The sequence below is a fragment of the Panthera uncia genome (assembly GCF_023721935.1).
Source record: "Panthera uncia isolate 11264 chromosome A1 unlocalized genomic scaffold, Puncia_PCG_1.0 HiC_scaffold_17, whole genome shotgun sequence".
NCBI classification, from domain to species: Eukaryota; Metazoa; Chordata; class Mammalia; order Carnivora; family Felidae; genus Panthera; species Panthera uncia.
The window spans coordinates 54,515,663-54,531,141 of NW_026057577.1; the positions used below are offsets into that span (position 1 = coordinate 54,515,663).

The following is a 15,479-nucleotide window of genomic DNA, read 5'->3' on the forward strand; positions in this document are numbered from 1 at the left end:
TGGATATGGTTATTATTTTGATTGTGGTTAATAGTTTCACAGCTTGTATACATATATCAAAACACAATAAATTATCAATTTTAAATACTAGCAATTTTTGCATGTCAGTTATACCACAATAAAGCTGAAGGGGGAAAAAAACACACACACACAAAAAAAAAACAAAAACAAAAACAAAAAAGACACCCCAATCTACAAATGGTTGCGTAAAGGATCTAAAAAGACATTTTTCCAGAGAAGACATATATACATGAAATGGCCAATAAACACATGAAAAGACACTCAAAATTCTTAGCCATTAAGGAAATACAATTCAGAATTATAACGCCATGCCACTTCATACCTATTAAACTAACTAAAATGAGAAAGATAGATAAAAATAAGTATTGGTGAGGATGTGGAGAAACGTGGTATATTGTTGGTGGGAATGTAAAATGGTACAATCGCTTTGGAAAACCATTTGGCAGCTCCTCAAAAGGCTAACCTTAGAGTTACCATATGATCCTGCAATTCCGCTCCTAGGTATATACCCAGGAGAAATAAAAACACATCCACACAAAAACCTACACACAAATCTTCACAACAGCATTATTTATAATAACCAAAAAGTGGCAACAACTCAAAAGTCCATCAAATGATGAAAGACGATATTGGTACATCCATACAAGGGCACAGTATTTGTCCCTAAAAAGGAATGAAGTGGTGATAACATTAACACGCTGCAACATGGACAAAACTTGAATAGTACTCTAAGCCAAAGAAGTCAGACACAAAAAACTACTGTGTCTGATTATATTATTGTAGGACTCCATTTATATGTCCAAAATAGACAAATTTAGAGAGATAGAAATCTAGAGACAGACTAGTGGGTGACTAAGGCCAGACGCTGAGGGAGTTTAAAGTGACTGCCAATGAGTACAAGGTTTCCTTTTGGAGATGACCCAAGTGATCTAAATTTGGTTAGGGTGATACTTGTACAGTTTGGTGAACCTACTGAAAAAGAAACTGAATTGCATAATTTACATAGGTGAATTGTATGAAATGTGAATACTACCTCAATAAAGCTATTAAAATTTAAACAAAACAGAATAATTTATACCTGTGATTCCAATAAATGATTTTTAATCAGATTTTTCATGGAAACTCCCCAAAGCTGATCTTCCCTTACCAACTTTTCAGTAAGCCTCATCACCACCCACCCAGCTACTCATAGCAAAAAGTCTATAATTCATCCTTAACTCATTTCCTTCATAGCCCATGTACAATCCATCAGAAATCCTGCAGCAGTAACTTCATAATTTATCTCAAATATGATGACTTCTACCCCATCTCCCTTGTCCAAGCCACCATCAGCTCTCACCAGGGCCTCTGTGCAACAGCCTCTTAACGAACTAAACTCAACCCCGGCATCTCCTCTCCTGGTTTTTCATACAATAGAGTTAATTATTTATTTTAAACAAAACTCAGATCGCATTGCACCCATGTTCAAAACCCTTCAATGGACTCTCATTACCAGAAGAAATTCAAACTCTTTCCTTGGCCTACAAGACAATTTAAGATATGGACCTGCCTCTCTCTATCCCCATATCACTCACTCCCTCTACTATAGCGACTGGCCTTCTTGCTCTGTCTGAAACACCCTAAACTTGCTTCTGCCTCAGGGCTTCTACGTTTCAGTTCTTTGCCTGAAAACCTCTTTACCTGAAACATCACGTATCTAATCATCCCTTACTTCCTTCAGAGATGCGTATGTGGACCTTTCTATTTAAAACACTACCTCCCACACACACTCCGTTCTTTTGTCTAGTTTTCTTCGCAGCATTGTCCACTTGTCTCTGTTCATTGCTAACTCCTCTAAAATCTAAGTTTCACAAGGAGAATTTTTACAATTTTTACTCTCTCTCAGTACCTCCTTCTTGCTCTTTCTCCTATTCACCTTCTTCCTCCTTTCCTTCCTCCCCTATCTATATAACACTTAGAAATAATTTTTAAAAGATGAATAACATTTGACAATATCATTCAGGGTCTATGCGTCAAATTCAAGAACAGATATTCTGCCCCAACTGAGTGGCTTTCTGTTCTCATGGAATCACCATTTCTTCTTTGTCCACCAGGAATATGTCTTCCCTCACCTTCATAAAAACTGGTTTAATGTCTCATGAAGGCATCAGTGTGTGACTGTCTCCAGAGAATGCATGCATAAAGTGAATTCTTTTTTTTATTAAAAAATGTTTTTAATGTTTATTTCTGCAAGAGAGAGACAGAGCACAAGCAGGGGAGGGGCAGAGAGAGAGGGAGACACAGAATCCGAAGCAGGCACCAGGCTCTGACTGTCAGCAAAGAGCCCAACGCAGGGCTCGAACTCATGAACTAGGAGATCGTGACCTGAGCTGAAGTTGGATGCGCAACCAAATGAGCCACCCAGGCGCCCCTGAAGTGAATTCTAAACAAACAATGTGATTATATCTACATGAGAGATCTTGTCATACACCACTAGTCAAGTATCCTTATCACAGTCTCATCACAGCATAAATGCTCTATAAATCAGTTTTAGTAACATTAGCTGTTTTAACAAACCAATATGGAAAGCTTAACGTAAGACTTATTTTTGCTTAAGTAGCAGTCCCACATAGGTATTAATGCAAAGTGGTTAGTTTTCTGATGCACAACCATCCAAGAAATGTTTCAGTCACCTATTGCTGCCCGACAAACCATCCCAAAATGTACTGGCTTATAACAAAAACTTGCTTCATTTATCACAACTCTCACATGGTATCAGATGGGGCAATGAAACAGCTCAAAGTCCAAATGGCTTCACTCCCACAAGATACAGTGTATTAGCTTCTGAACTACAAGCGCAGCTGGACTTACCAGCTGGGAGCCTCATTTCTCCTCAACGCAGCTGTTTGGACTTCCTCACCACATGGCAGTCTCGAAGCAGTCATATTTCTGACATAGTGACTTAGCTTCTAACAGTACAAACTTCCAGGCTTTAAGGTTTAGCACAGCGTCACTTGTGCTGCCTTCTACTGGTAAACCATGTCACAAGGCCAGCTCAGATTCAAGCAAGCTACACAAGCACATAAATACTGGAAACTGGGTAAACTGGACTACCACAGGAACTCAAGTTCTTTCTATCTTGTGGCTTCCCCACAGATGGAGAAAAGCAGTGCATCTTAACCACTTTGCTCTGTCACACATACCATTTTTCATCACTTTGGGAACAACTAGTCACACAGCCCCACCTAGCTTAGCCTCAAAAGTGAGTGGAAAATATAATTCCTGACTGTGCAGCTATTGGCCAATGACTAGAATAAAGAAGATGAAGCACAAATATTTAGTGGACAGTTGGCAGCTTCCGCTAACTTTCCCCTTTCTCTTATCTCCCACTAGATTAACATTTCCTTTTTAACTGTCAGGAAATCAATGAGCACATCTCAACAGATACTACCTCCCCCAGGCAGATTCCCTCCACAGTTATGTTTGTTTACTTCACGCTGCTTCCAGTAACTTATATCCTCACACCAATATTCATAAACACACACTCACTTTACACAAGCATTTTGACTGATCTCATCTTTGTTTTAAAATGACACTGATTTCTGGGGCACCTGGCTGGCTCATTCACTGGAGCATGCGACTCCTGATCTCAGGGTTGAGTTTGAGCCCCACAATGGAGGCAGAGATTACTTATCACAAAATCATAAAATCATGCATCTACAAATACACTCATGCATAGATAATAAGCAGAATTGCACTGCCTTCTGTCAAAATCCACACCTCCCCCATGCGATCAAACTTCTATTTCTAACTATCTCTTAGATGTCCCATTGGATCATTGAACTTTACATGTCAAAAGTGAACTCAAGTATTACCAAATCCACTCCTCCTTCCGTACTCCCATCTTAACATCTTCCCACCCGGGCACCCAAGCCAAAACCCACGGAAGTCATCACTGGTTCCTCCCCTCCCCTTCGACATACAGACTGGAGTCATCATACTCTGTCCACCCAAAAATCTCCCTCAAATCTGTTTCCTTCTCTATTCCTATTCCCGCATCCCTAATGTCAGTCCTTCTTACGCCTGGACCACTAAAATAGCTCCCAATTAACTGACTTCCCTGATTTGAGAATACAATTTCCCTACCCAATCACCAAGTCCTACAAAAATTATCTCACTAAAATATTTAATCATGTTACCCTTACATAAAATCAATAGCTTCTTTGCCAATAAAATTCCAAACTTTAGTATGGCATTTAAGACCTTTCACAAGGGGACCTCCATCTTTACCTCTCACCCACTCAACCCTCCCTACCCTTTAGTCCCACCAGCTTATCCAGGATGGCGTCCCAAATACACCTTCAATTTTCATGACTCTGTGCCTTCTTTCATGTATTTATGTCCCATTTATAAGTTTACTAAGAAGTTCTTGCCCTTCGCCCCTTCTCTGCCTACTAAAAGCCACTTTTAATTATTACTTCCTCAGTGACACCTTCCTCTAGGCAAAATTTGCTGCTCCACTCTTCAGTGACTCCTGTTTGATAACTCGAATACAGTACTTACCAAACTAAATTATAAGTAGCTGTTTAATGACTATAGTTTTCTGTCTCATCCACTAGATTTTTGGTGCTTTGAAGGCAGAGGAACCCAAGACCAGCCATCTTTGTGTCTATATTGACAATGAAAGCACCCCTATATCTCCCTAATAAACAGAGCCCTTATTGGAAAGCATGTGGCTTTTTAGATGGCTAGAAATTCACCTGAAAACAAAGTAGCCACTTCATTTCCCAATGACACACTTCGGGTAGCCAACAGTGGTTGAGACTTCCCCGTGCCTTTGTTCATTTCCTTTAAAAAAAAATTATACCTAGACAGACTCAAGGCCCTACAATATAATCTCACTCCTCCAACACAAATTTCTGCTACGTTTTGCCTTTACCTATACTACCAATCTTTACCATTTTATATCACAGTTTGATGTTCCTTTAAAAACAGAAGGGCCAGAGATAGGAATTTCAGTGAACAGGAGGTGAGTGATGTGCCCACAAAAGGAGGGAAGACAACAGATCATCTCAACTAAAAGATCTAAAAATCATAAAGAAAGCTGACTAGCAAATAATGAGAGAGAAAAAAACGCTTCCATTATGAATTATTACAGATGAGGGTTACAAAAACCAAACATATGTCCCTTAGTACTGATCATAAGTCCCTTTGGTAGTGACTCAACAAAATGATAGCTGTTGATTAGATTGTGCCTCCCTGATATGGTTAATTATACTTTCCAAAAATGTGGATCTTCATTTTTTTCCCCCAAAATATGGGTCTTCAAATTAGATCAAGGTGGTTCACAGTTGAAACCAAATAATAATGGACATTTCCCAAACAGCAACCAATGACAGTGTCTTCCATTTTGTTTTTTTCTCTCAGCTTATATACGCTAAAATGTGATATGTGATTTACACAAATTTACATCTTTTCTGTATCTTGACAAAGGGCAACGTTATAAAATTTCCACTGAATTAACCACTGAATTAACAAACAGGTTTCTTGTTTTGTTTTTCACAACTACATGAGATATTTTTCATTAAGTAGTTTTCTAGTTAGCACAATGCTTTTATCATTACAGATGCTGTGAGGACTTACAAAGCTCAGGTAGAGGGCTACCTGGGTGGCTGAGTCAGTTAAGCATCTAACTTAGATTTTGAGTCAGGCCATGATCTCACAGTAGTGAGATCAAGCCCTGCATCAGGCTCCCCGCTGAGCAAGAGCCTGCTTGGGATTCATTCATATTCTCTCTCTCTCTCTCCCCCCCTCCCCCCCCTAAAAAAAAAAAAAAAGAGAGAGAAAAAAAAAGTTCAGCTAGGTTTTGTGGTAGACACTGATTAGATTCTGGAAATATAGTAAAACCCCGCATCACAAGTAACTTGGTCTGTGAATGTTTCACAAGACAAGCACCCATTTCTAATATATTTTAACTTGATAAATGAGAGCGATGTCTTGCAATACAAGTAGTATGTGACACCGAATGCCACATGATCAGAACCGAACCAATGTTTCTTGAAATTTGCTTTGATATAGGAGTGCTCTGGATTACAAGCAAGTTTCCAGAACAAATTATGTTTGCAAACCAAGGTTTTACTGTAGTTCCATTTTTTAAATGTTCACTTTTATTTCAGGTTTTTTTTTTTTTTTAACGTTTATTTATTTTTGAGACAGAGAGAGAGAGAGCATGAACGGGGGAGGGTCAGAAAGAGAGGGAGACACAGAATCTGAAACAGGCTCCAGGCTCTGAGCTGTCAGCACAGAGCCCGACGCGGGGCTCGAACTCACAGACCGTGAGATCATGACCTGAGCCAAAGTCGTACGCTTAAACGACCAAGCCACCCAGGCGCCCCATTGTTTGTTTTGTTTTTTTTTTGTTAACATTTATTCATTTTTGAAAGACAGAGAGAGAGCGCAAACGGGGGAGGGCTAGAGAGAGAGGGAGGGAGACACAGAATCTGAAGCAGGCTCCAGGCTCCAAGCTGTCAGCACAGAGCCTGATGCGGGGCTCGAACTCATGGACTACGAGATCACAACCTGAACCAAAGTCAGCCGCTTAACCGACTGAGCCACCCAGGTGCCCCTCACTTTTGTTTTTAATCAAACTTTTACATGCATACTGTTTAGAGCACAACAGTCCTTTGAGACTCAAAGGAAAAAAAAAGCAGTCCCATGACGGCCTCTGTGATCCATAAATATTTTCTGCTCCCCAGGAATGACCACTCTGAAACTGTTTAACTGATCTTTCTGGTATTTACTTCCATCTCTAATTAACTTACTACTTTTCTTGATGTTTCCATTCCAGGCACCATCAACAGACTTCCCAGTAAGGAAGGGGAGAGTTTACCTCTTCCACACATTTATACACCCAGTCCCAACTGCACCATAACCACACTTCTTCAGTGCCTTAAGGGCACTATTTCACTTCTTGTGCTCAGCAGTGATGAGAAATCTAATCCTTCTGATTCTTGATCCTTTGTACATATGCTTCTCTCATTCTCTGGAGATGTACAAAATTCTTTTATCCCGGATTTCTGAAATTTCACACTAAACTAGCTCAGTATGAGTCTATTTTCATTCACTGTGATGGATTCTCAATGGGTCCTTTTAATGTGGAAATGCATGTTCTATAGTTCTGAGAAATTTTCTCGAATTATTTCATTGGTCATTTCTTCCCCTCCAGTTTCTCTGTTCTCTCTTGAAACACCTATTTTTCAGACCATTCCTGTAATTTTCTTTCCTCTTTTCCATCATTTAGGGTTCATGTTGTAGTTGTTCTACTTTCTGAGCTATTTCCTCAACTTTATCTTTCATACATTGTAATTCTGAATTTCCAAGAGCTCTGTTCACATTCTTTTAATATATCTTGTCCTCACTTCATCAGTGTAAGGACTATATTAACAGTTGTTTTGCTTCTGCATTGTCTGTCTCTTCCAAATTGCTTTAATTCTTTTTTGGTCTCTATATTTCCTATCAGTGGCTTTCCCTAACTAAGCAATTTCTTCATAGTTAGGAATGAGACATTAAAAAGCTGACTAGATGTTCTGTGTGCACAGTGGTGACGGCTGACAATGAGCTTCACAGAAGGATGATCTGACTGGGACCTTTCCAAGACGAACCACTTACACTGGTATTTGTAAAATTTTTTTTTTCTCGGGGCACCTGGGTGGCTCAGTAGGTTAAGCATCTGACTTCAGCTCAGGTCATGATCTCCTAGTTCGTGGGTTTGAGCCCTGCATCAGGTTCTGTGCTGACAGCTCAGAACCTGAAGCCTGCTTCAGCTTGTGTGTCTCCCTCTCTCTCTGACCCTTCCCTGCTCACACTCTCATTCTCTCTCTCTAAAACCAACACTAAAATTTTTTAAAAAAAGAAAACAAACAATTTTTTTCTCTTGGCCACTTCAAACTCCTCAAACATTTTTGCTCATGTTGTAACCTTAAAAACTTTTTGAAATACCACGTATTCACATCTCTTGGTAACATCTAAAATTTTCTTAAGTTTCTATAATTTCAAGGATAGAATTTCTATCATATTACCAACATCAACTTCTAAGAAACTATTATAAAAGTTTTAAACTTACAAAATCTTGCAAAAATACAGAGTCCAATATACCCTTCATCCAGCTTCCCCTAATGCTAACTTCTTACAGTATCAAAGTACTATTATCAAAACCAAGAGATGAATATTGATAAAATACTATTAACTAGAACCTTATTCAAATTTCACCACTTTTTCCACTACTGCCTCTTTTCTGTTTCCAAATCCAATCTAGGATTCCATACTGGATTTCGTTTAATATGTCTTTAGTTCTGATCTTTGATAATTCCTCCACCTTTGTCTTTCATGATCTTGACACTTCTAGAGATTACTGATCAGTTAGTTTGTAGAATAACCTTCAATTTGGCTTTGCAAATGTCTTCTCATTATAAAATTAAGGTTATGTGTTTTGGGCAAAAATACCAAAAATCATGTTATGCCCTTCTCAGTACATCAGAGATCAGGAGTCCATGATATTGACAGGTGTTACTCCTGGTGATATTAACCATGATTTATTAGTTAACAGAGTGTCTGCCATGATTCTCTATGTAAATGTACTATTTTTTCCCTTTACAATAAATAATATTAAAGATAAACAAAAATTATATCACTTTAATAAATCTAATGGACCCTAGAAACTATTATCAATTTGATAACCGTTATCATCCCCTTAACTGTTCCTTTACTATTGAACTAACCATTCCTTAACACTCAAAAATGTTATGATGTTCCTTTTTCTCCTTGAATTTCTATTTCTCTTATATGTATTCTACAGAATGTTATCATCATGTAATGTACTTTTATTCTTGGATTATATACTTGATTATTCAACTGTTTTTCAGTGCAAAAACATACCTGTACACAAATATAGATTTTTAAAATTTCTTGTGACCATACAGTTCTAATTATAAAACCAAAATAAATTTTGGGTTATTATCATCATTAATAATAGTACACAATGGATCAAAACATAAATGTATTCTACATATGGAAAATTACTTATTAAGTGAAAAATAAAATTTTACTCAAAATGTATCTTGAATGAAATAGATGTATCTCACTTTTTTTTTTTTTTTTTTTTTTGGTTTATAAGTCCATTAATGAATATTACTTACTACCAGAATGAGACAAGGTTCAGCACTAATCCTATTCCTTTTTTAATAGATAAAAATACTCAATAACTATAGAAGGGACCAGAAAATCTTTTGTTATAATGATGTTATTAAATTCTGTGAATTCCCTTTGGGTTATGTTCCAGATTTCACACAAGCTACTGTAAAAAACTACTTTTAATAATGACATCTCCATAACCCCAAAACCATACAAACTCTAAGTCTCCCACAGTGATCTCTGTACTTGAGACAAAAAAAAAAATTATACAGTTTCTTAAATTTCATTACACTGTAATAGGATTTGACTTCATAAACAGTCAAATCCTATTATATATATAAAACCTTTTATATACACATATAAATATATATATAAGCATATATAAATATATATCCTTATAAATATATATATAAATCCTTATATACATATAAATATATATGTGAGTCCTTTTTATATATAAATATATATGTAAATCCTTTTATATATAAATATATATGTAAATCCTTATATATAAATACATGTAAATCCTTATATATATAAATATATATGTAAATCCTTTTAAATGTATATATATATACTTTTATATATATATAAATATATATATAAATCCTTTTATATATATATAAATATATATATAAATCCTTTTATATATATATAAATATATATATAAATCCTTTTATATATCAAAACTAATTTTACATCCCAACAAATATCCCAATATACCAATATGCTATTTAACTTAAAAATCATAAAGAGTAATATCATAAGGCTTTCATTCAATACATATTTGTTTAATAAAGATTTTATCTTTTTGTTACTGGGAGTTTTTTTCCTGATACATAGATTATGAATACTTCTATCAGAAAGTGTTTTAGTGGGAATGCAAGCTGGTGCAGCCACTCTGGAAAACAGTATGCAGGTTCCTTAAAACACTAAAAATAGAACTACCCTACGACCCAGCAATTGCACTACTAGGCATTTGTCCAAGGGCTACAGGTGTGCTATTTCAAAGGGACACATGCACCCCCATGTTTATAGCAGCACTATCAACAACAGCCAAAGTATGTAAGGATCCCAAATGTCCAACGATGGATGAATGGGTAAAGAAGATGTGGTATATATATACAACAGACTATTACTCGGCAATCAAAACAAATGAAATCTTGTCATTTGCAAATACGTGGATGGAACTGGAGGGTATTATGCTAAGTGAAATTAGTCAGAGAAAGACAAAAATCATATGACTTCACTCATATGAGGACTTTAAGAGACAAAACAGATGAACATAAGGGAAGGGAAGCAAAAATAATATAAAAACAAGAGGGGGACAAAACAGAAGAGACTCATAAATATGGAGAACTGAGGGTTACTGGAGGGGTTGTGGGAGGGGGGATGGGCTAAATGGGTAAGGGGCATTGAGGAAGATACTCCTGAAATCAATGCTTCACTATATACTAACTAATCTGGATGTAAACTTTAAAAAATAAAAAATAAAGTTAAATTACAAAAAAAATAAATAAATAATAAGAAAATTAAAAAATAAAATAGAAAGTGCTTTAGTATTTGTTTTGAGCAATTTTTCCAAAATATTTTACACTTGGGTTTCCTTTAAAAAAAAATAATAGTTTCAGACTGAATTAAATGATTATTAATTCAAAGTCTGGTATAAGCACACCTAATTGCATTGTTATCTGGTGGATGAGAGCCAAAACTTAAAAGTGGGAAAGAACTAAAATAAATAGTAAGGAGGTAATGCAATTAGTAGAAAATTGCGGAAGGTGCTAAAAGTGGTAGACAAGCGGCACTTGAAAACTCCAGGATATAATATTTAGTTAACTACCAGAACAAGCAAAACTAGAGGCCAGGTCACCGAGGAGAGAAGGAGCCCAAATGAGCATGAAAAAGGAAGAGAAGCACGCTGCTGGAATCAGGTACTGATTAGAAACACTCAAAGAGCAATGTTATGCCCTTTAACTGTGTGCCTTTCATCTAAAGCAAAGCTCCAAATAAATAAGTATAAACTAATATGTGCTCCAAATGTCTATGAGCTAGTTCCAAACTTGATCAGACCAAAAAAAAAAAAAAAAAAAAGCTAAATCTGAGTGTTCTCTACGAAAGGTCTTCCGGTCAAGGTACAGTGCAGGCCGACTTTGCTATGTGGTGGGTATATATGTATACACAGATCAAGTTAGAGCTTTGTGGCTTCAGTACCTCCAGGGAACTGAAACAGCAGGAAAATAGGTAAAGCAAAATGAAGTGGCACCCATCTTTTAGGAATAGGGTATAGCTAAGTCTTAGGATCAAAAATCCAAACTTCAGGGGTGTCTCGGGGGCTCAGTCTTGATTAAGTGTCCAACTCTCAATTTCGGCTCAGGTGATGATCTTGCAGTTTGTGAGTTCGGGCCCCACATTGGGCTCCAAAATGACAGTGCAGAGCCTGCTTCGGTTCTCTCTCTCTCTGCCCCTCCCCTGCTTGTGCACTCGAGTGCTCTCTCTCTCTCAAAATAAATAAACTTTTAAAAAAATCCAAACTTCAGAAGATTAACAATTTCAAAGTTGTCTAAATTCTCGAAATAAATTGTTTTTCATGGTAATTAGCAAAGCTGCCTTTAATAAATCAGGCTTAATCACTTGTGTGAGGCAGACAGAGGCCATGCATTTGGTCCACAGGTAGAGAGTGGTTTTAAAAGGAGCCTGTAATGGTGACAGCAGCAGGAATCAAACAACCACTTTAAATTAAGGGAAGGGTGATAGGTAGTAAGGAAGGCACTTGTGATGAGCACTGGGTGTTGTATAAGTGAGGAATCACTGAACTCTACTCCTGAAACCAATATTGCACTGTGTGTTAACTAACTAAAATTTAAAGGGGGGGGGGGGGGGGGGGAGGGGAGAGGGAGAGAGAGAAGGGCATGGTAAGAAGTCAAGACAGCCAAATCAGAGGCTCAAAGTACACCTCTCTTTACACATATGTGTACAAATCTTACCCTCTGTCAAATGTTTATTTTTGGTTTTTTTTTCAAAAGACTTTCCTAACAATCCTCTTTTACATAGAAAGGTAGAATCAAAGTACTCCTAAGAAATACTAAGTAAAATCACGTCAATTTAAACTCTACAGAGTAATTTAAAAGGATACAGATACAGTTGGGGTCTAAAAAGGAAGCTTCCATAATATGTAGTTTAAATAACTTTTAAAGACTTACCTGTAGGCTTAACTGAATAAAACCCAACGGCCTCTCCTTTCTTCCACAGAATCTTAGCGTAATCAGTACTGCTATGGCACAGGAATGGTATCTCATTTCTCTCCATTTCCTGTTTTCTATAAATAATTCGATTCAGAACATACAGTACCACTCTCTCCCCAAGAGTTCTCACCTGGAAAGAGAGTCAGACACAGGCACAACAGTTATAATATGCATTCAGAGATGCTATCCACCTTGCTCCCTGCTTCCACACCTCACACTGGCACGCACAAAGCACTTTAAATACACTAATAATGATTTCTTAAACTTATCATCACAGTAAAAGTGATGAGTAACCACTCATGCCAACAACAATCCATTTCTATAGACACATAGACATGGAAATAGTGTCTCTCAGCAAAATTCTAAAACAGGAAAAACTAATTTCCAATGTACCAATGATCTAGCCATCTCTTCCTTAGCGCTCAAGTGTTTTGTTTCTGCTACCAGCTGCCCAGACCCAGGCTACCTCTACTGCTTCAGTTCTTTTCACCCCATTCCAGTCTCAGTATTAAATAAAAAAGAAAAAAGAAAAAAAAAAGAAAAAAAGAAAGCTTCCTGTTATCCTCTAGATCTTTAAGAACCATTACCTTACTTGATGAGGAAATCCATAATTATGTTCCTAGGAAAGGAATCTCTCTCATTTTTTCCAGGTAAAATGTTCATTTAACAGTCATGTCTATAGTTAGACAACTATAAGAAACACCCACCTCACCCCACATACATACCCACAGACCCTTCTGCCAGATCAGATGAGTGATGACAGTGGTACCAGGCAAGTCTGATAAAAAACAAACTTGGGGCAGTCACAGAACAGAAACAAAGCCTCACTTCCTACATGCAGGGTTACATGGTCACAGGGACCACTCACCAACTTTCTGACATCAAACAATGGGGTTTTCCTCCCACAGACATCTTTCACTACTAAAAACAAGAGTACTTACTACCCATAAGGTATTTCTCCTCAAGCCTCCTTGAAGAAAAACAAGAGTGCCCTATAATTAGGTGAGTGGAGAAAAAAAGCATTAACCCATATACCAACACTCCTCTCAAAACTAAACAAAAACCCTTAACTATACTACACACTAGGAGATGTCAGATACCAAACAACACATGAAATGACAAAGCTCACTTGCTTTCCAGGCAACCCATTCCTTCCTTGAACAGCTCTGACCAGTATATAATTCTTCTTTATACTGAGTTGACTACAGCCAAAGACTGTACTTTGATACTCTGGAGCCATACAGTCTAAAAATAATTGAAGAGAGCCATGACATTCGCCTAAATTCCTACCACAGGAACATAGGAACGAATGAAAGAAAGGACTGATCTAATGCAATTTTGGGTACTTTTGCCATTCCAGTTCTCACTCTTGAAATGCTCCAGATCCTTATCATCTCTCTTCCCATTGGGGTTTGAAGATACTACAGACAAAAACACTGAAGATAACTGCTAAAACAATGGGGCTTTGCTATATAAACTTCAGTTCTTGTATTAGCTTTTTTGTTTACCTTCATTTTACTTCTAATTAACTAAAGCCCCCAATCGTTTTCATATGCGCTGTTTTAGCTTATTCTTCACGGTGTACATGTGCAGTTATTTTTTTGAACCTATGGGTAACTACTTTTCATCACGTTAGATCCTCTTTGTTTCTTAATTCTGCCTTTCACAGCCTGGTTCTCCCATTCAGCACTGCGGCATGCAGAATTCAGGTCATCTATGTCTTCCTCGAAGGAAATGAGAAGATGGTGACGAGGACAGAAAAAAAGGGACAAAGCCTGGAAGTATGCTAGTGAGGATCTCCCTTCTATTCCACTGTGTAAAGCACTTGAATAGACCACCTGAAATGGGCCTGATAGGCAAGGTTCCTGGTCAGTCTCTCCTAGAGACAGAGAACCTAAGCAAACACACGGAGGGAACTAGGTTTTTCTCTACCCTATACGGAAATCAGAAGCTGAAGCCAATACAGGTAACTACCATTCAAGTAACCCATAGAGACTCACTCTTCATCACTCAATTCTCAGATACATTCAGAGCCACATAAAACTGAGGAAGCCCAATCAGAGTACCAGCTTCATCAAAACAATGAAACTTTAATCATCTAATACAACCTGGTCATACTAAAATGGAGAAGTGCTCAATAACTTTAAGAACTATCAATGTTTAATGGGAAACAAACTGTGAAATGGCCTCATAAGAAACACTTTTAAATACAGGATCTTGTTACCTGCTTAAGCCCTTCTCTAGAAGGGACAGATGTTTTCACAATATCATCAATAGCCCACCACTGATCAGCAAGGTAAAGTGCCACAGCTAAAAATAGAATAAATGATTATTAACATTTAAGTCTTATAGCATACAATATTACTATTTGATAAGGTTTATATAGATAAATATATCTACACTTTATAATACAATGTGCCCCATTTATTAAGCAAAAAAAAAAAAAAAAGGTACCTGTGAGTGAGTCCTCAGGTGCAAAGAGAGCAAGAATTTTCTCAGTCTGATCTCCACCATAAAGAGGTACAAAGCCTACATTGGACAGGCTAATAGGAATCTGAAATGACAAGTGAGTAAAGATTAGTGAAAAGTCTATTAAGAAAATATAGGACAAAAACAACATGCTTCTACCAAAATATTAAACTTTTCCTACATTAATGCTAATTATGTAATTTCATAGAAGGTATTTCTCGTGTCAAAAAATTGTATCAGACTTCCCTTTTGCAAGAATTTTGTTATCTTTGGGGACAAAAAACTGAAGTTTATTTCAATAAATATTATTATTGTACTCTAGCCACAAATACGAATAAAAACAAAGGCATGATATGGTACATATAAACTCATTAAAAAAGACACTAGTTTATTATCTGTTACACAATTTCACGGGAAAAAAAATCCATTTTATAGCAAAAGACATCAGACAGGTAAATCGGTTTTTCCAGTGAGATACATGAAACTCTAAGGTTTGCCTACCTTCATTAATCTGACCATAATTCCCCACTTACAGATGATACTACAATTCAGATAATTATAAAATACCGGTGCTTTACA

At 37.0% G+C, this 15,479-nt stretch overlaps 1 protein-coding gene across 3 annotated transcripts in view; it reads right to left on the reverse strand.

Moving 5' to 3' along the window:
- Positions 1 to 15,479, reverse strand: part of FAM169A (family with sequence similarity 169 member A) — a 72,852-nt gene that overhangs the window by 36,328 nt on the left and 21,045 nt on the right. For all 3 annotated transcript variants that reach the window (XM_049649639.1, XM_049649638.1, XM_049649641.1), the window contains 3 exons: positions 14,886 to 14,985; positions 14,656 to 14,741; positions 12,390 to 12,561 (listed from right to left, as the gene is read on the reverse strand). In XM_049649639.1, the coding sequence (XP_049505596.1) occupies positions 12,390 to 12,561; positions 14,656 to 14,741; positions 14,886 to 14,985 (358 nt within the window). The remainder of the gene's footprint in view (positions 1 to 12,389; positions 12,562 to 14,655; positions 14,742 to 14,885; positions 14,986 to 15,479) is intronic.